The sequence below is a fragment of the Amblyomma americanum genome, chromosome 1 (assembly GCF_052857255.1).
Source record: "Amblyomma americanum isolate KBUSLIRL-KWMA chromosome 1, ASM5285725v1, whole genome shotgun sequence".
In the NCBI taxonomy this organism is placed as follows: Eukaryota; Metazoa; Arthropoda; class Arachnida; order Ixodida; family Ixodidae; genus Amblyomma; species Amblyomma americanum.
In genome coordinates, this window is record NC_135497.1 from 78,300,306 (window position 1) to 78,327,385 (window position 27,080).

At 43.8% G+C, this 27,080-nt stretch overlaps 1 protein-coding gene across 1 annotated transcript in view; it reads right to left on the reverse strand.

Annotated features, from left to right (window-relative positions):
* The window catches only part of LOC144113091 (kalirin-like), a gene marked incomplete in the record, with an annotated part of 253,434 nt that overhangs the window by 201,991 nt on the left and 24,363 nt on the right, over positions 1-27,080 (reverse strand). Inside the window, 9 exon segments of the mRNA XM_077646013.1 lie at positions 3,368-3,530; positions 4,264-4,435; positions 14,519-14,688; positions 16,333-16,524; positions 17,356-17,478; positions 19,618-19,809; positions 21,226-21,312; positions 21,415-21,546; positions 23,125-23,316. Of these exon segments, the coding sequence (XP_077502139.1) occupies positions 3,368-3,530; positions 4,264-4,435; positions 14,519-14,688; positions 16,333-16,524; positions 17,356-17,478; positions 19,618-19,809; positions 21,226-21,312; positions 21,415-21,546; positions 23,125-23,316 (1,423 nt within the window).

The following is a 27,080-nucleotide window of genomic DNA, read 5'->3' on the forward strand; positions in this document are numbered from 1 at the left end:
TTTGTAACCACAATTATTAATTTTCTGAAATTTTATCTTTAATTTTCTGAAATTTTATTCTTTCTGTGTTACGCCAACATGGATAACGTTACACTCAGTGAAGATTTTCTCTCAAAACATAGAAAACTCATTCATTACATACTAAGACACGCAATGAACTAGGATCATTGAGATCCATTAGTTGTGGCCTGTTATCTAAACATCCATCCTTTTGGAAAGCCAATATTATTGTATGTTCTCAGTTTTTTTCCCAATAATTGCCGGCGAACTCATCACGAACTAGTTCATTGCACAGCTAATAGGTACACCTGCATAGATTCCCAAGCATGATGGTGTGCATTAGATTGTTTGCAAGTCATCACTCTTGGTGTGAGAGGCAAATTTAGTACTTTTCAAAAGAAGATATGATTAAAAAGTTACAAAATATTTTTCAGAGAATTTATACCCACTGATGATATAAAAAAGGTATACCAAACATTTCAAAACAGTAAAAGAAATTTTATTCCATCAAATATACATTTTTCCTTCAAGAGTGGTGTCATACCTTGAACGAGAGACAAGCAAGAAATCACTGTCTGGTGCGTGAATGCGAAGCTGCCCCCATTTAAGTTTTTTTGTGCTCATAAATTTGAATGACTTTGCGTTACTTTAGATACAAATATAGATATTTAATAGTGTGCACAGGTGGGAAGCGAGAACAATATGAGATCGCCTTCCCCGTGCACAATTTTCTAGCAACAGCACCTGGGGGATGTTTGTTTGCAAGCAGTGAATAAAAGGCATGTAGTGGATGAAAAGCCATTATGATACAACCTTTTTGTACAATTCTATTCGGCTCTTAGCATCCTCCCATGTGTGAGTACATGTTTCCGGTCACAGCGAAGACATGAGGCAATAACTAAGTGCGAAAAGATTTATAAGAACTGGAGGGGACACTTAAGCTTCGCTCTAAGGGTGTGATGCGATAGCGTTAATGGATTAACACCGATATAAACGGAATTGGTCATTCTCTACTTTAAATTCATAGCTCTCTAGCTAGGAGTCCTCATACCACTGTTGGTGCAGTGGCGCAGCAGTTAAGCAATGCACCACTGCCCTGCGATGGCAGGTGCTGCCATCGGTGGGGCTTGTGAGACCCAGGTTGCTCTTCCCAAAGTAACCTCTCGCGACCAATCATTAATTTAACTGCCACCTGTCATGGTGCGCAGTTTGCTCACAATACGGTGGATAGTTTTTGATGACGCCACAAGGTTACGTGGCCTAGGTGGCCCACCTGCCACCTTGGTTGCTTCTCTGAGGATTTTTTCATAATTTTTTGCGCCCACGGCCAACAATGCCACTGTCGACTACACCAGCTTTTCTGTGACACGGGACCCTTAACACAATCGTGTTAACAAAATCAAGTAACTACCCCCCCCCCCCCCCCCACCCCCCCCCCCCCATTATATGGACATTCATACACAAAATTCCACACTCCTTTGTTAGACTATTAACTACTGAGCAATGGTGGTTGTTGACAAATAGCAGTCCATATTTACATAGATCCATGCAAATCATCTTTTTAGAAATATAGACTTTGTGCCTGATAAGAACTGCGTTGTCATGTTCCTGGAAGTGCTACACTACACAGCATGCCAAGGTCCTGTCCCTATGCTATCTCTATATTGCTAGCCCCAGAAAAACTCGCACAATAACACTTACTACCTCGTTTATCTTGTCAGCATGTAACCATCCATATAACAAGGCCCATAAGATATATTTTTAGAGCAAAATTCTGGTAACATCTAAGTGTGCTGGCGGATCACTCACACAACAAAGGAAACAGCACAGTTCCGCGCGCCGATCCTTTTTAAGAATAGTTTGTGGCACCACCACAGCATGCCATTGATTTCACGAAAATCGCCAATAACACCTATTGAAATTTCGGACGCATCACAATCAACTGCTCGATTTTTCGGACCTCATTTGCACTCGCAACAGCACCGCTATGAACAGCCAAGCCACCGCATAATGTGTATAGTGAAACCTCATTAATTCGGACTTCAAGAGGGATCGAAAAACTTGATTGAATAAAGCATGATTCAACCTCAAAGAAGCCTCTTAAATGGCGGGGCTGATACTCTCCGCAGGTTAGCCCACTGCACACGCACTGTTGCAAGCTCATACCATTCTCTGGCGTCGTTCACGGCAAAAACTTGAATAGTAGTCGCCCTTCATGGAATTGAACTTTGCAGAGTCCTTCTGTCCTGAATACACGAAGAGGCAGAAGAGAAGCGCGTGGGAGGCTTACGGCTTCACAGATACGGCGATCAAAAATTGATGGCGGAGCTTTTCAAAGCACGGAGCTTGTACCTGAACTAGAATACACTGCATCCCCAACTCTTCTATTGCAAACCATCAATGCTCACATTTTTGACAGGCAAAGCACCTCTCATTGTACTGCAGAGAACATACAATAACATATCGCCAGTTCTGGGGGTGGTTTTCAACTCTAGTCACTAGGCCTAATTAACGAAGGCCAACGCATATGGAGAGCTTGCTTCAGCCATTTGTCAGTTCCTATTTCTATCACCATCTTCGGCTTTAGTTTTGGGCCCTCCATACAGTGGATGCAGCGCAGATCCATAGTGGCAGCTTCGCTTTCCCATGGACTTTGTCCCAACCCCTGGGTTCGACCGCAATGTCCTGGTGGCAGTATAGCCACTGAACGTTGAGCTCGTGAAAGCAGTCACCATTCATCACTTCTGCACATGATGCATGGCTAAATTTTGAGTTATGTGGCACTTTTGAACGTGTGCAAAACTTACTGACCACCTCCCTCCACGATACTGGCAATTAAAGTTGGTGTGTTTTTAGGCAAAATTTGGTTTTTCACAGACATTTCCTCAGTCCCTAGAGAGTCCGTGAATCGGTCAGCGACTGTGTTCATAAAAATTCACATAAGGAAATTGAATGTGTGTGAATGTGAATGTGACTCAAAAGTGTCACAAACCTTCTCTTCCATTGTACTCGACTCTCTCCTTCTCAACAGGGATAAGTTGCAATGTTCCCGGGCTTTCTCCTCTTTAGGAGCGGAGACCATAAAACTGTGCCAAGATATGACTGCTCTTGCCTTAAACAAAAGACAAACCTCTTGTCAAAACACTGGCACCAGATTGAGACTCCTGTTGGACCCACCTTCCTGCCTCCATTTTTGTGTACCACTGAAAACCTTGCAGGTCATTTTATTAAGTACCTTGACCATGTCGTTCTTAAAGGCCAGTCCTGCGACACTAGGATGCAGGAAATGAAAGTGTGAACACTGTTGTGCTTCTTAAAAAGCACAGCAACTGCCATGCGGCACTAGGAAGCGCAACACAAGGCCTTGCCTGCGACAGCTCTTGGCCACGCTGCAACAGCTGGAAAACCGCCTGCTGCATGTGGGCCACGCTGTCTGTGTGCAGCTGCAGGTTCCGTTCCGCTTGACTCAGCTCTCGGCTTAGCTCCATCTGGTTCAGCTCCTTCATCCACAGCTCAAACTGAGAGCTCAGCTGCACACCAAACATTCGAGCAGAGGGCAAGCAGCACTTGTCAGACCAGAGAGGAGTGAAAGAAAAGATTGCCACACTCATAAACAAGGCAAGCAAATATGCAGGGAAATTAAAAATAGAGCCACTAGAACCAATGCGGTGTTCATAACGATGCTGATCAGTCAGGAGGCACTACTAAAAGGGTTTGATACGGCCTCGTTACCTCTCTGCAACCGAACCCGGTATAGTACTGTTGGGAGCAGAAGTGGTGTATACTGCTCAAACTTCATTAAAAATTCATTGCAACGCCATCCCCCAGTAGCGTTTGCTGTAGAGACGTGTGAAGAGGTTACTGTTTTTAAACAGAGCGCTGATAGTTACTTTTGATCCGTGGCACTCTCGCTTGGCAAAAACACCAAAAGGCATTGCAAGAGCAGCGAGCGATGCAACAGTACACGGTACTACACACAAATTCTGCTCCAAACGGTGCCTCAGTATATAGCATACATACAACATATTCTTCTAGAGATACCTTTCCACATAGCACACACGCAAAAAATTCTGGAGAATCAAAAGTTGAAGGTTAACCAATGCCCATGTCTGTTTTTCTCCTTTATCCTTCTCTATAATTGCTGCCATATTTTCAAAAGAGCTGCCAAAAAAATCAACCCTATGCTACAGTGAAGACTGAGCTTTGTTTAGACAGTTTAATGATTCATCTAAGCATTAGCCAAAACCATATCAAGGGTCATACCTCAATAGAATCTCGTTCGAAAAGGCGCAATTGTAGGCAGAGGTCCAACTGAAGTTTCCGATTGCTCCAAAGTGCCTCCAACTCGTGTCGAGTTCGTGTAAGAGCTTCCAGGGTCCCCTCAACTGCCACATATGACCCGGTGGCATCAGTTTCAGCATTCATTCCAAGACTCCTTAAAAATTAGACAAAATGAGACACTGATGTTAACTATTAGAGTGAATGGGTTTTTATATAAACTGGCAAAGCACATGAAGACATCACTTATCATCTTAAACAAGTAACTGAGAACCTGCAGTCAGAGTAGTGTTGAACCTGTACATCTGTTGAGACACACTGGTAGAGTAACTCAAACTTAATAGCTTTCCAAAATAACTTTGTCTTCAAGTATTGAACAACAGATCACTGCCTTATATTGCCATGTTACAAACGTTTTACAATGTCGTAGTTTAGTAATTTATGAATACATTTATTGTTTTATGGCTGCACTGAGTGGAAAAAAAGCATCCACCTCCATGCTCCCTGTGCTGGCCCATTCCCCCCTCTCCAGCAACTGACGGAATTTCAAGCGTGAAGAAAGGGGATTTGGGGGCCGCTGAAAGGACAACTTAAACCGCGAAGAAAAGTTCCAGGAACCTGAAAGAGCTTCAAGCCATAAAAAAAAGAGTCCCTGAGACCAGGCCCCAGCTCCCAGCTCTTGGGAGCTCTGGACCCCTCTTCAGAGCCTTCAGAGGCGTGCAAGCGCGCTGCGCCGCGGATATCTGACATGGACAGATATCTGCCCCAGCTGGTGCCTGGGCGCGCACGTCGCGCATGCGCATGCGCAGACAGGATCCAGCATACGCCCGTGCTGCGTAGGCGCTGCGCGTAGGATGTGTCCCATCGAGTTGGGGCTTTACGCGGATACTTTCGCTTTCCTAACAGTGCTGCATGATTGCGTTACCACGTGTTTAAGTTTACATTTGCTTGTATTTTGTCATCTGTTAAAGGAGTGGAAACAGCCCAAACGCGTGCTATGGGCCCGTAACAATAAAAAAAACGATGGTCGTCAGGTCAGCGTCTCGCAGGCAGCAGCTAAGCGCCGCCGCTCTGCTCTTTGGCCTGTCTGTAATGCCAAATGGCCCTGAGGGTAATAATAAATGAAATGAACTGAAAGATTCACATTGCAATCATGGACGACATGGAGTCACCAGACCGCAAGTCGCCTGCTGCTCACGAGTCCGAACTAGTCCCTCATAGCACACTCTGAGAAGATAGCACGCCTGCAACTCTCAAGACATTCATCGTGGCCAGCTCATTCCTAGCGTTCGGCCTTGGCCATGCCAAGCATGCTCGCCACCAGAGCAAGGGTTGTGGTCGTCATGGCACGAATACTAGCGTGTCTTTCTAAGAAAGAAGCCGTTGTGTGCAGCTGGAAGGAGCCAGATTCGAAGAGCAAGAGAAAAGCGTACTGTGGCTGCAAAATGCAAAAAATCCGAGCTGGACACTGAGTTGAGTTCTGCAGTTGGACAGGGAAGCGTCCGCCACAGAGGCACAAATGGAGGTCCGGGAGGCTGCCACAGATCAGCACAGCGGGCAGCATCACATCTGTTGGACTGCCTCCGATGCATCCGAAGACAGTTCTCAATGCACTCTGCACTATATGCTTGGCCAGGCTCTCGCACACAACGCCTTGCACCCGCAAGTGCAGCAGCATAATGGCGAGGTACACCACGTCTGTCAGAAAGGCATTGAAACGCCTGAAAGCCAAGCTCTATGCACACCAAGTGCTCTCAACCAAGGTGTCACGCAGAACGTTGCACGTCATCAGCAAGTGGATCAAGCTAACGCCGCTAACTGCCTGCTATGGCAAAGCATTTGATTCAATGTGACCTTGTGAGTACCGCACTCACGAAGCTCGACAACCGTCCTGAAAACTATCAGTCATGGAAATCTACATTCAAGGGAATGGCACAAACCCTTGAAGTCATGGCAGGCGAGAAACTTGACCTTTTCGTGAAGTGGCTTGGGACCAAGTCATCAAGCTGCACAAAGAGGCTACGGTCTGTGCACACTGACTACCCCGACCCTGGATTCAAGATAATGTGGGAATGACTCGAGTGCTAGGGTGGGCCAGAGACTATAGAAGAGGCTCTTTTCAGGAGGATTTCAAACTTCCCCAGACTGTACAACATAGGCACCCACAAGTTCAGCAAGCTCAGAGATCTGCTTCTTGAGGCTGAGGCTGCTACTGAAAGCTTACAGCATAATAGACTGCATAGCATGCCAGAAACAGTAATTTACTTTCCTCTCTGTTATCCCATTTTCTGTGTTGCTTGCATTCAGTGATGCTTCCCAGGCGATGAAAACACACATCATGAGCTGTTTGTAACAAGCATTAATACCTTTTGCTTCTAACTGTAAGACAACATTTTGGGCGAGTTGGTTACCTACATTCATTATTACAGCGCAAAGACAGCACAGAACAAGAAGGGGACACAACAGCGCTGTTGTGTCCCCTTCTTGTTCTGTGCCGTCTTTGCGCTGTAATAATGAACTGTAAGACGATTAAATTTTCAGTAGCCTGCATATGCAAACTGAGGTATAATTAGTAAAAGGCATTTTCTGCAAATTCAGGAATAAATTTAATTGTTGGTAGTTAATAATTTTAGTGTAATAACAATATCTTTAGTTCCAACAAAGTACAAGAAAGCAGAATGAGATAAAGCTCCAAAATGTGTCACATGACATTAGGAAAGCTTTGCATTCTAATTTAGTATAGTTTAGGGAGTAGCAAGTTGTTCAGAGTCCGTGGCATGTGTTTGGGCTACGTGCGACCACTTTTCAGACAGATAACAGATCGCAAAATACAAGCAGAAGAAAACTTTATACAGTAAGAACTTGTGAATTAGAAGTCATTCGGACTGACGTTCGAATTAACCGGGTTTTTTTTTAATGCATCGATCACAGCAAACAAAAAGGGACCCAGGCAAAAAATTTCTTTGCGGGAACGCACTATCTTTACTGGACGAACTTTGTGATTACCGTATAAGTCGAGCCCACATATAACGGCCCCACTTAAGACGAACTTTCGCTTATAACGAACGAGACCTGCGTGACCGTCAAAATATACATTTTTTAAATGGCACAAAATCGCACGCATAACGAACGTCATTAAGCCCTGCTGATCGGTTACAGCGAACGGACAGCGTAAACCCGGTGCCGCGATGTAAGATAACCTGCCTCCGACTCCTTTGCGCGCCCGGCGCGCGGTATGTTTTCCTGAGCGTCATCACAGGTGAACTGCCTGCCCCGTTTTGTGCCGCTCTCAAGATAGCTACCCTTTCGCCGCTGATGCGCCTTCAAAGATCGCCCTTCCACCCCTCCTCGCAACTCCACTCCCCTCTCCTCGCTCTTGCAAATCTGCGTGTGGCCTCCGCGATCAAACGCCTGCTGCCGGTGCCTATCGTAGAGGCCACGCTCCGTGAAGCAAGCTTTCCGTGGGAGCCAAGAGGTGGCTGAACTGACGCTCACGTACGCCCCTCATTGGTCTCTCCGCTGGCACTGTATGTCAGTATCTTTAGCTTGATTGGCTTGGTGCCGGTGCACATTGCATGTCTACCCCATTGTGCACTTTTGTCACTCTTGTTGCGGTGCAGACGTTTCGTTAGCTTCGTTCAAATGTCGGGCCCTGGTTGTAATTCGGGATGGCGGATGGGAACACCGTGCCCATTTCCATTGTATTCAGCGGTAGAGATGATGAAAGAGGCCTAGGCAGAGGTGACAGCCACTGGCGAGTGGAACTGCATCCGCAAGGCCGGCTTCGTCGACACAGTGTCTGGTGCCGAGCCTGATGCTTCGGAATATGACCAGCCCGGCGGCGATTTGTGGCAGCGCGTCGTCGACTCCGACATGGGGGGTCATGACATTGGTTGGAATGATTTTATTTCTGTCGATGATGACGCCGACACCGCAGAACCGTGCACAGACGAGGGCATCGTTTCTGAAGTGCAGGACAACAGTGTTTTGTAGTTTTGTTTGATTTTGTAGTTTCCCATGCAATGGCATTGTGGCGCGAGCGCAACTCAAGCAACAAATGCGTAACGATACAATCACAAGGACAGCAGTCTGAAGCCAACAGAGATCATAGGCGAAAAAGCGGCATTCCACCCTGCCTCCACACTCGTGTGCATCTTGACTGACTAGCGGCAAACTGAACTGCTGACAGTCCTGTAGTTTCGAATTACAGTGTAAAGCACACCCTGGACTTTGTGTCATCTACTGTTCGCCTGAGGAAGTGACTACCAGCACGCACGAGCCGGTAAACAGCGCGCAAAATTCCCTTCTGCTTCTGTGGAAACGATTTGCATACAAATTAATTACTTTTTTTTATGTATGCATCAGGCCAGGAAAGGACTCCGGCACAGGGCGCGTACTACCTGCTGCACATCCAAAACTACCTTAGACCCCATAAAGAGGTCGGCTCCGCGATAGGTCGACCTCCAATTTTAGGATGGTCTCTTTGTTTTTAAAGAAAGGTCGACCTAACCCTCTAACCACGGCACACTACTCAAAGACGCAAAGAAACTGCAGCCTGCACAGCTTGCAGTCAACCTGTGGCGGGCACGTAGAAAAATGGTCGCGTCGCAGGACACACGCTAACATTGTCAGGGATAGAAGGTACTTTGATGCTAGTGGCTCCTCTAGACACTGCATTGACCACGGCCGGGCTGGCGAGAAGTGATGAGCACTAACACACCGCTGGCTCCAGTCCGGCCATGTCGTGACGAAGCGTTGAGAGCACGTATTCTCCTCTGCAACAGCATGCTTTGGCGGTCTGCAAGCCGTGCCAGATTGATTTTTGTGCTGGGAGTACAAGGGCTGAGGCCCTTCGCCTATCAAGCATCGGCATTACTAATTATGGCATCGCTCTGCGGCACCACCTCATGGCTCCGAGGGGCCATAGCTTTGCTGGCTTATGGCGAAATCAGAATCGGACACCTTCGCATAGCATGCAAGATCTTCAAATTAACCGGGGCTGGTGCCCCAGTTTCGAATTATCCGGCAAAATTTACATTCCAAATTACGGGACCCCATAAATTCTTCTTGATGTTCTTGATGATCTTGATGTTCATTCAATGCACGATAATCTGACATCAATAATTACGGAGTGCGCAGTAGAAGTAGGCGGTAGGACAGTTCGAAAAGATACCGGGAAGCTATCTCAGGTGACGAAAGATCTGATTAAGAAGAGCCAAAACATGAGGGCATCTAACCCGACCGATAGAATAGAACTAACGGAGCTATCAAAGTTAATAAATAAGCGCAAGGTAGCCGACATGAGGAAGTTTAATATGGAAAGAATCGAGCATGCTATAAAGAACGGAGGTAGCCTAAAAACAGTGAAGAGGAAACTAGGCATAGGTAAAAACCAGATGTATGCATTAAGAGACAAGCAGGGAAATGTCATTAGCAATATGGATAAGATAGTTAACGTAGCCGAAGAGTTCTACACAGACCTGTACAGTAGCCAATGTAATCAGAGCGTTAATGAGAAAGACAGCAGTGCACAGGAATGCGTCATCCCGCCAGTAACGAAAGATGAAGTAAAGAAAGCCTTAGAAGCAATGAAAAGGGGAAAAGCAGCTGGGGAGTATCAGGTAACAGCAGATCTGTTGAAGGATGGAGGGGACATCGTGCTAGAAAAACTAGCCACCCTGTATACGCAATGCCTTATGACCTCGACTGTACCAGAAGCTTGGAAGAATGCAAACATTATCTTAATTCATAAGAAGGAAGACGCCAAGGACTTGAAAAATTACAGGCCGATCAGCTTACTATCCGTTGCCTACAAAGTATTTACTAAGGTAATCGCTAATAGAGCCAGGGCAACGTTAGACTTTAATCAACCAAATGATCAGGCAGGCTTTCGTAAAGGATATTCTGCAATAGATCATATTCACACTATCAATCAGGTGATAGAGAAATGCGCAGAATATAACCAACCTCTATATATAGCTTTCATTGATTACGAGAAAGCATTCGACTCAGTGGAAGCCTCAGCAGTCATACAGGCATTGCGTAATCAGGGGGTAGAAGAGCCTTATGTCAAAATACTGGAAGATATATATAGCAACTGCACAGCTACTATAGTCCTCCATAAAGTCAGCAATAAAATTCCAATAAGGAAGGGCGTCAGGCAAGGAGACACGATCTCGCCAATGCTGTTCACTGCATGTTTACAGGAGGTATTTCGAGGCCTGAATTGGGAACAGTTGGGAATAAGAATAAATGGAGAATACCTAAATAATCTGCGATTTGCTGATGACATTGCCTTGCTGAGTCACTCAGGAGGTGAACTGCAAATCATGATCAATGAGTTAGACAGGCAGAGCAGATCGATGGGTCTAAAAATTAACATGCAGAAAACCAAGGTAATGTCCAACAGCCTAGCAAGGGAACAACAGTTCACAATTGGCAGCGAGAGCCTAGAAAATGTGACGGAATACGTCTACTTAGGGCAGGTAGTGACAGCTGATCCGGATCATGAGAGGGAGATAACTAGAAGGATAAGAATGGGGTGGAGCGCATATGGCAAATTCTCGCAGATCATGAGTGGCAGTTTACCAATTTCCCTCAAGAGGAAAGTGTACAACAGCATAATCTTACCTGTACTCACCTACGGGGCAGAAACGTGGAGGCTAACGAAAAGAGTTCAGCTTAAGTTACGGACAACGCAGCGAGCCATGGAAAGAAAAATTATAGGTGTAACGTTAAGAGATCGGAAGCGGGCAGAGTGGGTGAGGGAACAAACACGGGTTAATGACATCCTAGTCGAAATCAAGAGAAAGAAATGGGCTTGGGCAGGGCATGTAATACGAAGGCAAGATAACCGCTGGTCCTTAAGGGTAACGGAGTGGATTCCAAGAGAAAGTAAGCGTAGCAGGGGGCGGCAGAAGGTTAGGTGGGCGGATGAGATTAAGAAGTTTGCAGGCAAAGGGTGGATGCAGCTGGCAAAGGATAGGGTTAATTGGAGAGACATGGGAGAGGCCTTTGCCCTGCAGTGGGTGTAGTAAGGCTGATGATGATGATGACGATGATGATGATAAATTCTTCGAGTTATCCGAGATTTCGAATGATCAAGGTTTTGCTGCAGATGCATTTTGCGACTGTGAAAACATGGTGCTGCTGCACTCGTGCAGCACAGTTAGAAAAGAGAAAGCATCCGCGTAAGACGAAACTGTGCGAGGGAGATGTCAAGAGAGAGAGAGCACGTGTGAAAGAAAGAAAGCACGTGAGGAGGAGGAGTCTAGTATATTGCTCGATGAAGGTGGTGCACAAGAAAAAGTAAACTGGAACTTGTTACAGCACACTCCTGCTGGCACTCTTCACCATCCCCGCTCCGGACGCAAGGGAGCTATCGGCGCCAGAATCACGCGAGCAACCACAAGGCGGCGATGGGTGCACACTGCTCATGCCGTTTTGTTTTTGTTGTGCCCCATCATTTTTCGCTCCTTCTGAGCATAATTGTTGTAGTGCCACGTGGTATCACGTTCCAAAAGCGAAAGCAACGGAGATGTGCCGAAGGCACTGGAGCGTGACACGTTGTTCAACAGTGGTCTCTAGACATTCCTCTCATGTCAGTTGGTGCTTTATCGTCGTGGAGCTCTTCTGTCCAATTTCTCAACTCAGCACAACCTAACCGATAGTCGGCTTAGCGAGTTCGTCATATCAACATCAACAGCCGCAACACGTTCGTTACATGAAGGTCTCAAATACATGTGCTTCAATGGGGGCGGCGCTGGGGAATTAAAAAACTTCGTTACATTGAGGAATTCGCTATATGTAGGTTCGTTACATCCAGGTTAAACTGTAATACAAGCAAGCTCACCTTTATGCATTACTGCTGGGAAACTTGCCAGTGCAAATTTTGTATCTAGCAAATTAGTCACTAACAGTCAAAATGTAGCTTAATTCTCTTTACAGCAAAATTAACCAAGATACAAGGCAAAAATTCTGGCTCCCAAGTAACATCAATCAGGCATCAAATAAAATAAGTGCTCATAAGTAGAAGCAGGTAAAGCTCAGACACTCAAGAATTTTTTCAAAATAGTAATCAGTGCAACCAAGTGTTTATTTTCTCGATGACATGAAGTTTAGACTGATTTTTTTGGTCACAAGTTTTCCAATAGCATGAATTTTTTTCATGAGAATAAAGTGTGCTGGCAAAGCATGCTTGACCCATTTTAAATGCCAACACCTGGGGTTATCCCGAAGCAATTTCCTCTATATAGTTGAGAACCTCGTTCATGTTTCTCTATAAAATACGGAGAAAAAGCATATCAGGGACGGTCCATGATCCAAACTACCAAGATATTGAAAAAAAAAGATCTGAAGGGGGAAACAGTGGTTATTTATGCATGAAATTTATTACAGATACGCAACATTTTATGGAGATTTCAGAACTGCATTTTATTTTAAGCTAGCTGGCACAGTTGTTATGTAATCATAATTAACACCCTCGTAAAGTCATCCGGGGGCCTTAACTCAAGACAAACTGCACAAGTTATTTATGCCCAAATGTTCGTATAAACCTGGTCTGCACAATAAAGCTATTAGTTCCTTTTTGAGACGACCACTACTCACGGGAAAAAACTAAACTCCAGCATGCATATTTACATGAAAACGTTTTCTTACAAAGCTAACTTTCAACAACTATTGCACATGTCCATAGAAAATCAAAAGCTTTATAGCACTCAGTGTCTCAGGATTCATGCCCAAAATACAGAATAATTCTACTGTCATTTGTTACAAAATGCTGAAGGGATGAGTGGTAGGAATCGCAGAAAAAGTGGAAGCTGAAAAAACCAAACTTAAAGTTAACTCCCTCGTTTGCTTCGTGTGCTTTTGCTTTTGGTTAGAGGAATGCGGCAGTGCAAAACCAATGGACGCTCCTATCTTCTGATCTCTCCTCTTCATGGCAATACTAAAATGGTGGTACTCTGTTGTCAAAACACACGAAATCAGCGATGCGGCAAGACCATTAGAAGAGCGACTCGCTTAAAATTGTCAATGACTAAAATGTCAATATTTTGTGCCACAAGACATATGAAGACCCAAGAGTTACAGAAAAAAGTTAACTGAAAAACAGGAAATTTTGCCCACTTTGCCCTTTTATTTGCCGCGTCCCCACTAAAGAATGAAGTACAAAGATGTTTATTGACACCATCACTTACTATAAAGGCGGGTTAGAACTTGTTAGCACAACACCTGATGAGCTTTTATGGTGCTTATAGACTTCTACCGTATTTGCGCTGCCCTCAGCAACCTAGCTAGATCGGAGATGGCAAGGGCAAAAGTAGCTGGAAACTTCTCGTTCTCACCATCACCATTATTGGAAGCTTCGCCATATTGCATATACGCGCTGCGGGAAACCCTACTCCGACAGCAGACTGCCACTGCATTTCTGCTCTTCCATGTCATACGCTCCGGGGATCGACCAGCTCTTGCGCATCGGTGTTCTCAGTTGCTTCTCACAGCATCGAAGCATTGCAGAGAAGCTGCCCAAGCAGCTGACTGTTGCTGAGGTTTTGTTGATGTTGCATGTCCTTAGGCTAGGCCCGCTCATATGTTTGTGCACATTCAGACGGTAACTAAGCATATATGATAATCAGAATTTAAAAAACTTTGAACATACTTACGGAGAAGTTGTATTATCCTGGAACGTACCAACCCAAAAATAAACAGTGAAACTCTATGGAAAATTTCTATTGCTCACGATTATAGGTGCTATTAGACCAGGAAATCGTATCAGAAGGAAACTTATTAATATATCTGTATTCCTTGCCTTGAGTATGTTTACTGTGTCAGATATGTTAGCAATGGCAAAGTTTGGTATGTACATTGCGCTCAATATGACTCAGAAACACGGCCGATGTGAACCAACCGAGGTTTTTGCTTTATAGTAAATTAATGCAAATTCACACAAAGCACACAATCCACACAAAGGTGTACTTTGTTCTTTGGATCAACACATAACTGCCTGTTTCCAGCACCACTGAGCTCACACTGCTTTTAGAACTCAGCTCCTGTCACACCTCTTGCGTTGCACCTCATATTGAGTGCGATGGTACACCCGCACTCAATTTTAGAAACATCTGCTAACCAAGAATAGCGGTATAACAACAAAGAACTCTTCATAATTTGCCTCGTTACCCTAAACATGAATGACAAAGCACTTGTAAGTACCCAAACTTTGAGATCACAGGTACTGACTGACCTCAGCTCTTCAAGGAGTGTCTCCCCTTCACTGATGGTACTGACAGCAGCATCAATGGTGGAATCTCGCTGCTGAGTAAACTGTTCCAGCAGCTGCTCCGCAGCTTCCACAGTGTCAGCCACTTTGTTGCTGTGGAGCTCTGCCCGCAGCTCTTCAAACCAACTGCTTAACTGCATGTTTCAAACAAATGAGCACAGTCAATAGAAAACAAAAGTTAAGCATTAAAACATTCCACTGCAGAGTGACAACCAAACACTTTTGTGCCAGTGAATTACTGTCAGTCATGAAAGCTTTTTTAAAAACTGTGGGGACCTGTCCTGCAGTCCCCTGCAGTCTTTCCTGCGAGGCACCATGCAGCAGCAGCCTCGTCTCGAGGAGGTACACATTCCCTTGTCAGTTACATCAACTAGCAAGAGAAGGCGCCAGCGTCGCAGTGTGAGAGACTGCTTGTAGCCCACGCGCGGAAGAGGTCATGCGGTTGTTAGGTGGGCATCGTCGGCGCGAGCGGACGTGTCGCTCGCTGCTCTGCTCTTCGCTAGCGGGGCGAGGAAGCAATGGGGAGACTCACTCCCGTATCTTGTCCCATCTGGCCTTCGGAGTATCCCTTGCCCTAGCATGGGCGAACATTCGCTGGAAACCTTGCTGGTGAGTCGAACGACCTCGATTCATTAGTGTATCTTGTTGCTAGCTGGTGTTATTGTTGCTGTAGCAATACATGCCTGTTTGTGTCAGCCAATGTGCCGTTTCTTTCTTTCCTCAGAGCAAGGCCCGCCGTGGTCAGCGAGCGCTAGGTAGCGTACGCAATCACGGGGTGGGGTCTGGCGGTTTTAACTGTGTCAGCCGCAATTAAGTGGGGAGAACGTATTTATCTCCCCAATAAATCCCACAAAGCACAGGAGCCACACAGAAACACACACAAAAAAATTTCCTCGCAGAATGAAATTTCCCAGCAGCTAATTCAAGGACTGAAAAGTGCAGTCAACAACAAAAACCTCTTGGCACTTTATACCCACAAAAATTTAAATGCTTTACTTTATGAGCACCTTTAGCTAAGCAATTAAATATTGATGTGAGGATTCATGTCCGATTCCTGTCTCCTATCTCCAACATACAGTAACCAACACTTAGTGAATCAGGTTTTGACTCAGCCCAGTGTGCACGCCGAGGTCTCTTATGCCACCCCTATTTCACCACGTATATTTCACGCAAGCGGCCACTATTCACTGCATCAGCGTATGCAGCGCGAACCTGTGCTTAGTTGCTACCTCTTTTTTTCCCCCCACTCTACATTCTCACTGTGCAGTAATGCAAAAGTTGATGCACGCAAGGAACATCCCTTGATTCATTGAAAACTTGTAGTGAGAGAATTGCATTACTTTTCCTATTCGTGTTCCAGTTGCGCCTCCAACATATTTGGCGCAACTTGGTACCTTTGGTGTCACTTCAATCACAAATTACGCCAATGCTGCTGCAACGAAGATAAACACTTGAATAAAGCTTAAAGCATACACATGTGGTGAGAATGTAAAAACGTCAACCAGCCTCTGGCACTTCATGGCACAGACTAATAGTGCCAATTCGCCCAGCAACAGCTAAGACACATCAAAGTTCAATGCAAATTCCTGTACCAGTTGTTAGTTGCCAGGAAACACTCCTTGTGCAAAAAGCTATGCATTATGCTATTTGCATTAGTACCACATCGAATATACTGTTACAAAAATAAACCCCCCCCCAACTTCAACCTCAAATACGTGCAAATCACAATGGCCCACTGAAAAACCGAACTCTTCAAACAATCTCAAGCGCCTGCTTACCTCTTTGTCATGAGTGAAAAAGATAACGGCCAGTTGCAGAAGCTGCCGCCGCTGCTCAACACGGGTTGCAAAGCTGGTTATCTGGTCTTCCAGATCCTGGGCCACGCCACATATTTCATCCGCATTGCATTCACCTGTCTGTGCCAGCTCCTCTGCAGCTGCCAGCAGCTTCTCCGCATTTGTGTAGGTGTTCTGTGCAAATGCGCATTAATCGCGTTTTCTAAGCCTGACTCCCAAACTTTGTTGCACTATCATACATTTCCTCACATCTCAGATGCAACAGTGAAAACTCAAAGCATGCAGTGCCTGGCTACTCGGTCCTTGGTGCATGAGCAAACACTGCATTGAAACCCTCTAAAATGTGCCTTTGCTGCATACATGTCATCGGTCAGACCGGTTACTTAATTTCTTCACGCCAACCACACAGAGCTTAGTCTTGTGTAAAATTAGGCATTATCTGATAACAGTTCTAAGTACTATTCCCTTGCGTGTTACATTGTAAAGCACCTCTTCAATGTACCTAGCAGCATGACGTCATTAAAGTATGAGTTTAGGTCATGCATTTGAACGATTGCAAAAAGGCACTGTTACTATACTCATGCACCAAACACGAATAGTACTCAAATGCGCCAGCATTTTTATTCCTCACAAGCCTCCCCTTTCTGTAGAATAATAAAAACAAAATATTGACATTATACACAGCCCTTCAGCTTTAATATTCCGATCAAGTCTCAAGCTCTCAGAAAATTAATTTGATAACACCACAGCATGCAATTTGTTGTGTAAAGGAAGGCAAAAAAAATCCTTCAGACAAAGAAAATGCGACCACTCCCATTCTGCCACCAGAACCACCACCACCACCTCGCTGCAAACACCGTGGTTGTTTCCAGCCATCAAGCAGTAAAATTTTAACCAATACATACATTAGCCTGTTAATGGAAAGAACAGGAGCAGATATAGCACAACAGTAAGTTTTAAACTGCTGCGAAATTATCAGGGAGACAAAGTTACAAACTAGCCTACCTGGGCAACATTCTCGAAGTGCTCGTGACTCTTCTGCAGAACCCTGGCACGAACCAGATTCCGTCCTATTCCTGGATTTTTCCGCAGAAAGACCTCTCCGTGCTTTTCCAACCAATCCAAAACCTGTGACCGAACAGCATTTTTTTTACAGCATGCTTACCCTGAAATACTGTCACTTACATGCAATAAGGAAAAACAAATGAGACCATGCAAACAGGGCTCCCACATTCACTTCTGCATGCAACTATTTCATCATTTCACAAAAAAGACTATGCAGAATAAAACAGTGTTATAAAGTAGGGGAGTGCGGATACAAAATTTTTTATTGCGAAAGAATATGAACAGAAATAGGTTCCAAATCGAGTCACATATTTCCGAATAGTTTCGAATATGAACACCGGTAGTTCAAAAAGTAACAGTGAATTCTTTTTCACAAAACATGCTCACTTAGAGAAATCGTTCACTACACAAAAATCCTACAGAAAAAGCTCATTAATATGAACTTCAAGGAACTGAAAAAATTTTCGACTTATCGAATGACATTGAAAAAAATTAAAACGGCTTGCATCACAGCAAACTTACTTGGCGAAAAACTGGGCAATAGTTCCCGAGAGAGATGTGACAATGACTATTTTTAGCAGTGGAGATCCACCGCTACTATATCGCATACCTCACAAGTGTCAGCATCGCGTATAAGGAGGGTTCACAACAAAAATTGCCAATGGCATGTAACGAGTGCGCAGTTTTGATACGTTGGAAGAATGGAAGGACTACACGGATGGAAATGCTCAGCGGCGAGCAAAAAAAAAAAAACTCACACGATGGTTACGACCATGTAACGCGAGATTCAGTGATTGCTGTTTAGGCATTTAGTGTTGGGGATATTTATTTTGAGGTAGAAAAGATACAGTGATCTCATATCGCACTGGTGTAGTGGTCAAGTGATGCACCCCTGCAATGGCAGATGGCTGTTCCAAGCAGAGCCACTTGTAGGGTTGTGCGACCTAGGCTGACCAGAATATAAGGTGAGTGCGTTAATGACCGGTGGGTGGATGTCATTAACACACCCACAGATTACGCCGACGCTGACAGTGGTTGCGCAAGCCAGGAACGGGCGCCTAACAGCTATCGTTGTGAAATGGGGATAGAAAGACTAGCGAGACACACCAATCAGCACCCAAATGGTGCATGGCTAGGCTCAGGCTGATGTGGCTAGGCTTGGCTGATGTGGGCTGGCACAGTTTAAAAAATGAAACTGAAACTTAGTGGTACGAGCGGGACACTTCCCTTTTCTTTTTATCGTCCCACAATCATTTTTTGTCCTTAGAGACAGGTCCATCCGTTAGTCGCCACGCCTGCTGTTGCGTGCACATTAGATACGCGAGCAGCTCTGAAGCATGAAATTTGGGTTTGAGTAGGCCTATTTGGACAATCACTTGACATGCCGGTCACAGCTGGACATGGCCTCCCATCGGCAGCCTGTTCGAATTAACCGGTGCAAGACCTGTACCGTCCGAATTAGCGAGCGTGCAACACAATACTTACATGGGCGTTAACCGAGACTGCGCTGGCAGTTCAAATTATCTGGATTTTAAAACTAATGAAGTTCAAATTAATGACCTTTTACTGTATTTTACTTGTCAGCACAATTTATTTTACCTGTCAGGTTTACCAGGCATCAAATAGCGGAAGAGGAATCATGTGGCAGTAAAAGTAGTAAACTTTTTTCATAGACTAATAACTTTGGTAAAATTCTGTGAATAGCATAACAGTATCTAGCAATAAAATAACAAGACAGTTTGACTTAATGTTTACATGACAAAGGAGCTTCTTGAATGCTGTCATGAACCATTTTAAGCTGCTGTTGTCGCATGCTGAATGTCACGATGCATTTAAGTTAGCCAGATATCTCCATGCTAGTGGCATAATGTCATAGGTTGCAATTGGAGGGGCACAGCGTAAGGCACTGCCGGCAAAATGCAACAAACCAGTTCCCGAAATAGATTAAGAGAGGCAGCTTGGGCTGTAATGCAAGCGGGCAACATTGTGAAGGCAGCCACACTGCATTCACAGTACTTATATTCTTTTGGAAAATCTTTACGCGGCAATGAACACACAATATCAAAACATCATTGTTACTTACTGCCACATGATTAAATGCTTTATGAGAACCCTATTTTTTTTTTTTTTTCAGACAACAATTTGCCACTCTGAGATAGGTACTCAACTGCATCAGAAGGAAAACAGCCAAAAAGACCAAACCTGACGGACATCCTCCTGGAAGAGGCGTAGGGCCAGCCGCTGGTGCAGCTTGAGCTTCTTGGTGTGCCACTTAGACTCAAGTGCCCGGTGCTGACCCAGAATTTCATGTATCACTGACAGGACATGCTTGGCCCCTTCGGAGTAGTCACCAGCCTGGCAGCCCAACAGCAAGTTCTTGCCTTCAGCTGCTCCCTGACAAGTCCACGGAGCAATGCATGTAGCAACACATCCCTTAGCTTCAAAATGTACTGCATGCCCTGCTCAACAGCGGCTCCTATTTATGTCTTTGTGCAAGCTGGTATCTGCACAAGAGGACTGTCTAGGTTCATACAGGGGGCACATTTTGTATGGCTGTCTTGCAGATATCAACCATGTTTTATGCCCCAGTTCCCAGCTTGCATGGGCACAACATTTGTGGACTGCTGTCCATCAAAACCTTTACCTTTTCTTCAAACAAATCTGAAAGCAATCTGGTAGAGCTCTGCAAGTGCCACTTTTCCATCTCGGCAGTTCAGCGAACTGGAGGTTAGGAAAGACACATACGATGCTTATGACAGAGCCATTCAAGCAGTATATGCTGTAAGAAAAAGGACAGCTCAGCAGAAAGGAATCAAAGCTGGCCTTTTTTTTTTCACAGTTTTGCAGGTCAACTGGTTAATCATCTTTACCAGCCATCATGCCTGGACAAGATTCACACTTCTCACTTCACACCCTCCTCCCACTCACCGGGCCTTCCTCCTCGAAGTGAAGGCCCTATTTATACCCCGCCAATGATGAACACTTTGCCCAGACAAAGACAAGTCCTCTTGTCAAAACGTTGACAAGCACCCTGAGGCTTCCCCCTACCTTGTTCACTCTGTGATCAACTAGTCAAGAGCCATACCTGACGCAGAGTATTAATTTAGGACTGGACATGCTATGTAATAAGCACAGAGAGCCAAACAGTTCAGCTTCTGTAGTTTCTACCAGATATAGAGCGGCACTATTTTTTATATATATGGATGACGGCTTATGAAAACTGCAGCAACAATGCACTTCCCACCAACACCCAATATACCACCTTCCCAAAAGAAAACCACCCCACCAACTGTACTGATCAAGTAATGCTTCTTTCATCGTGCTTCTGCATGCAGATACCTCTCACACGAAGAAGCTCAAAAGGACGGATGCAACCCCAACATCAAAAATAGTAATTCAAAACTCCAAAGAACAAGGCAGTGCAAACAAAACACATATAAGAGAAACAGGGTATGTGCTAGTGCTTGTCCCCATAATTAGCCTAAGAACAAGTTTTGCCGAGACCCAGCAACAAAGTTACAGTAAACTAAATTCCAAAACTACAACAGAACTTATTGTTTGTGGTACTTTACCTGTATATGCTGAGCACCAGAAACTAAGCAGTGATTAAACAAGCAGGCTCTTAGGATTGACTTTAAACCTACTGTTGTAACAAAGCCAAGCACCAGTCAACAAGTGCGACGATCATAAATGACCCAAAACGGTAGTAAAGCAAACTATTGCCTTAATCCTTGTCCCCTTCCTCAAGACTCATAAACATCACTTTACTGCATGTCTCAAATGAAGAAATAAATTTGTGTGATAACTTACGTGCTTGTGAGTCTCTGACTTGGATGGGTGACAAACTTGAACTAAATGGTCAAGCTGATAGAGCAGCTTTTTGCTGGCACTATGAACCTGCAAAGAATGGCATCCATGCAGAATTTTTGCAGTCATTAACCAGCGCAGTAATCCTGAGTGAAACATATTGGTGTAAAAGGCAAAACGCAAGCAGCTTACTTCAGTATACGCTTGGCACATGGCTTCGTAAAGAGACTGGTGTTTGTGAATCAGCTCTTCCAAGTCAGCAACTTCACGAGGAATACTGGAGATTTCACTAGACTTGCTCCAAGATGGCACATTAGCCAAATACTAAAAGAAAAAATTGTAATGCAAGATTTATAGCAGTAGATTACAACGGTTTTTAGCAGACGCAGCCCTCACTGCCGTCACAGGAGGTACAGTCGGGGACAAAAAACTCTGGACCACGTGCTCCGTAAAAGAAGCCAATAACTCTATTTTACTAGCCACTGGCTTGAGGCTACTCTTGTGGAGGTAACAGCTACAATCCTGTTCTTTCACCTCCACAAGTGTGGTCTCCACCTGGCGGCTAATATTAGAGCTATCGACTTCGTTTCCAGAGCACGTGGTCCAGAGACTTTTGTCCCCGACTATGCACACATTAAACAAGGAGCAGAAAATAACAAGAGCTTGACATAGAGCACAAGGAAACATGAATCTACAGGATAAGGCATGCATTTTCTCTGCAATTATGCCATGCTGAATAGAACAATTTTATTAATGCAACAAAGCTGGTGGAATTTTCGGAAATGCTCAGTGAAACCTATCATAATGAAACAATCGAACATGGCTCCTATTCTCTCCATATACATCACAAAGGAGATATCAGCCTGTAGGAAACACAAGTTTGTTTTGGCCCTGGCAAAGAGCAAGCCCATTAGAGAATGTGAACAGGCTGATCACATAGCGACTGAGAACTCATTTTACAGCTATGCGCAGAAAACAGTTTTACTAGCCTCCTATACTCGTTTTTTTCTGAAACAGAATGTGCCAAAGTGACTCCAGGAAAAAAATAAATCAATCAATAAATAAAAGAACACTAGGTAAGCATGCTACCAGAGGTAAAATAACCTCTTATAGCACACAAATCAAAACACTAACAATAAACTACACCACAAGGGTGGTCGACTGGGCAAGTTCGTGCTCAACTTAGATTATGGGAGCGCTAAAATTCGGACATGACAAAGGAATGACAGACGCAAACAAATTTTAGCACTCCCGTAATGATCATCAAGAACTTCACAAACTGCTGCAGGTACATATACTGAAAACAGCCCAATTTGGAAAGACTACACAGACAGCAATTGAACATTAGGAGCCAGTGGAGTCAACCCTTGGCACCGACCTATTTTAAAACCACCTTTTTCTTTGAAAGACGCCTATTATAATACATACGCACAGTGCTCAACATTCTGGCTGCAAGCACTGATGAAATACAAAGTACAGCGTAACATCCGAAGTTAAAGCTGGCAATCACAGTACTTCCTAACCAGTGATCTTACATTGTTATCACATGGCCAACGTACATGTTTCTACTCTTTACTGGTTACGCTTCAGCTCATACCTGTACATCACCTACATCATAAAACTTCATAGTTTTGCAAGCTTCTTTGACAATAATGACAAAAAGCTTCTTAAAGCTGGCAAGCCACAATTTCTCACATCAAATTAAAAAGAAGTTTTGGGCAAAACGCAAAATCACTAGGAGGCACAAAGCATAAAAATATGAATGACAGTTAAATCACAAGGCCGTTTTAGTCTTAATATTTCATATCACCATTTTTTTATTGCGTTTCATCATACTGAAAGAACCACTACTCTTATCCCAAACAAAAAGAGTGAGGAGGCTACCCACTACTTTTCACTTACCTGCTGTGCTTTCTGATGGAAAAGTACAGAGAGGGACAATACTGTGGTTCTCTCATCAAGACCTGCCGCAAACTCTTTCCATGCATGGTCAAGTGCAGCTACAATTTGTTGCACTGTCCCAGCAGCATAGTGACCGCCCTCGATCAACCGTGTTCCCGTCACCAAAATTCGATTTATGTTTACATAGACATTCTGCAAAATAAACAGCAATGACAATAAACAGCATTCTGCAATAAAGAGCAGTATTACAAAACAGCCCTTTGTAAAATAACACATAGTAAACTAACAGATAGATCTGCGCCATTCTTTCGTGACCTAGTTATTACACCCTTAATTGCTGTGTGGGATTTCAAACAAGCTTGTGTGGTTATACACATATTTAACTATACAATCCCCCTACCATCATCAGTTTTCGTTTATCCACCTCATCCAACTAGAAATTTCTTGAACTGTCGTTTTAACCTTTTAGTTGTTAACAATGTGTACGGTAAAAGAACTACTGCCTATGCCACTGCCATAATTTAAAACCAACTACCTGCAAACTTAAAAAAATAAGTAGTTTTTCAAAATAAAAGCTTTTTTTCGAAGCAACCAATATTAGACTCCATTATAAATATAAGCAGCGTTTTTTCTGCATGCAAAGCCACCGCGGTGGCTGAGTGGTTACGGTGCTCGGCTGCTGGCCCGAAAGACGTGGGTTCGATCCCGGCCGCGGCGGTCGAATTTCAATGGAGGCGAAATTCCAGAGGCCCGTGGGCCCGTGTACTGTGCGATGTCAGTTGCACGTTAAAGAACCCCAGGTGGTCAAAATTTCCGGAGACCTTCACTACGGCGTCCCTCATAGCCTGAGTCGCTTTGGGACGTTAAGCCCCCCTAAAACCAAAAAAAAAAAACCATTTTCTTGCATGCACATCACTTTGTTTTTGTAACTACTGTGCAATTTCTTGAGTATTTTGCTTTTCTTTGTATATAACTACTGTATAACTGTTGTACATGAATTTGATGCACAATACTTAGTTGTCTCACTATAATTATATTCATATTTCTTGCATGGGCCAAAGTCTAGCTGCAAAGGCTAAGGGCCCAGATCATTCGCATGCATCTTTTTCACTAGCAGTGTGAATAAAACTGATTTGATTTGTAACCTAAGCTCACATCAAAATTCAGCACTTAGAAAATGCCATCAAATATAACATCTATGGCAATTTTTATTTTTTTCAGGCAAAACTTCATTCAATTAACTCATTACATTATTAGTGTAACAAGCTCTCTTGACAACTGCTGAAGGTCGATTCACACAACAGATCGGTAATGACATAGACATCAAATATGAAGCCATCCAATATAACATCTATGGCAATTTTTATTTTCAGGCAAAACTTCATTAAATTAACTCATTACATTCCTAGTGTAACACACTCTCCTAACACTGCTCACAACTGCTCACGGTGGATTCACACAACAGATTGGTAATGACATAGACATCAAGAAAAAGTGGCAATCCACCCACCATACACTTTTTCTACACTGTAGGAGATGAGACGGCAGCCCAGAGCAAGCACAGTGGCTTGCAAACTATATGCAAAGAAAAACTTTGCATATTAGAAATTAACATAACTTTCACTTGAGCAGTCTTTAAGGGAGGACACAACATTCAGCAAAAATTTTTATTTATTGGTGGATTTACATGAAATTTTTTGAGCATATAATAATGGTTTTATGGTTTATGGGGGATTTAACGTCCCAAAGCGACTCAAGCTATGAGGGACGCCGTAGTGAAGGGCTCCGGAAATTTCGACCACCTGGGGTTCTTTTACGTGCACTGACATTGCACAGTACACGGGGCTCTAGAATTTCGCCTCCATCGAAATTCGACCGCGCGGCCGGGATCGAGAGCATATAATAAATATTGTTATAACTACTCTCATTAAAATTTCAGTGTTATATATGAAGAACACAGTTTTCTACCATTTATTATTCCGCTGAATCACGTGAAAAGCCTGCAGAGCTAACAAAATGTGGCAGAAGGCTGGTTTTACATTCACTGTGTTCCTATAGACATGCTACAGGTCAAGACATGCTTTGAATTTTTTCTAGGAAAACACTCATTTTCAGTTTTGAATTTTTATGGTGCAGTGTCTGTTGACATGAAGCTGAGAAGAAAATTTCATACAAGAAATTTAAAATAAAAAATTTTATAAACAGAGTGTGCCTTGAGTTACAGTATGCATGTCATAGCAGTGCAACAAAACAAACAATCTCAAAATAGATAAAACAGTCATGAAGAACTCTACTCCACAAGGTGAACATGTAGTCAAAAAACTGAAATGAAGAAAAACAGCAATTGTTCAAGCATTTCCCCTATATGCAGTGCCACCACAGTTGATGAAACAATTTAAAAGTACTTCCCAGTGATGAAACATCAGGACAATGTAGAGAACAAGGCATATGAGCGGATGCAACTATTTTAAAGAAATCTATTTTTTGGCCATTTTTCGTGATTTTAAAGCCAGATCACCTTTTAAATGAGCTATCTTCTAGCATCAGAAAAACAATTATATGTAAAGCACTACCATATAGGCCTGCATGGTGCAGATAAAAGGTGCGGTTTGCACCTCATGCTCATGCACCTTCATAGTCATGCAATGCATCAAGCAGTCCCATGTCGGTGTTCCAAGCTGGTATTCATGAATGAAAGCATTGTTACACTAACCAAGAAGTTTCAACCTTTGCAATGTTACTGACTGCCTGGACAGCCTCAACTAAAACCAGAATCAGCTTGCCAAATGAGTGCCTAACATCCCTGATGAGCACCTTGTCTACGGCGGCCAACAGCCACTGCACCGTTTTTCCATGGTGTATTGCATCAATTTTCTACTCCTATAGTACTCCTGTGGCATGGTACTTGTAGACATAGTACTCCTATAGTATTCAGTTTGGTTTGGTTTATGGGGTTTAATGTCCAAAAGTGACTCGGGCTATGAGGGAGGGATGATGTAAGAAGGGCTCCGGAAATTTCGACCACCCAGGGTTCTTTAACGTGCACTGACATCGCCAGTACATGGGCCTCTAGAATTTTGCCTTCATCGAAAATGAGACTACCATGGCCGGGATCAAAGCCACGTCTTTCGGGTCAGTAGCCGAACGCCATAGCCACTGAGCCACCGTGGTGGCCCCCTATGGTATTCAGCTCGCATAAACTTGCCCCAAAATAAATTCACCCACCATGGACATCTGCAAGATGCTAAACCACCAGAGACAACATCAATGTAAATTGTTTGCTGCTTCTGTATACAGCTGACTATAGTCTATGAATGAGCCTATCTAGTATATGATGGCCTTCTTTCTTACGAACACCGTCAATGCATGTAATGTGATGCACAAAGGCTCTGCTAATTGGTCCCTGCAGGGTAAAATCACAAAGCTTAATACATTAATATAGAAAAATAAAAGTATCTGCCTTGCAATTATAGCGAAACGCTGCTTTCAAATCACAAAAATCTAGACAAAAATCGAACGTTACAGAAGACCAGATATCGTATCTATACAAGGACTTCTAATTATACCCCGAAAATAGCCCAGAAGTGACTGTAGGTAGCAAACAACTCACTGAGATCTCCGCGAAAATTTCTCAAATTTCTCAGTTTTCTCAAATGTCATTTCTGACCTGACTGCCCTCCTTGCAGAAAGCATGGCATGACAATGGCTTCATGGATTTTGATGCAATTTGCTGCATTGTGTTCCTTGATAAATTCTTTATGCAGTGACATTCCTATATTTCTGAATTACCTTCTCACTTTATCACAAATTTGATATCATATTATGCAAGCATGGATATAATGTTCTGTATGGAAAAACGTCAGGTTGATACTCTAGACTCCTACCATGTTTTGCTGTCATGCCAGGCTTGGTGCAAATTTGGTACAGCAATGAAGCACATAAAAATTTACGATGCA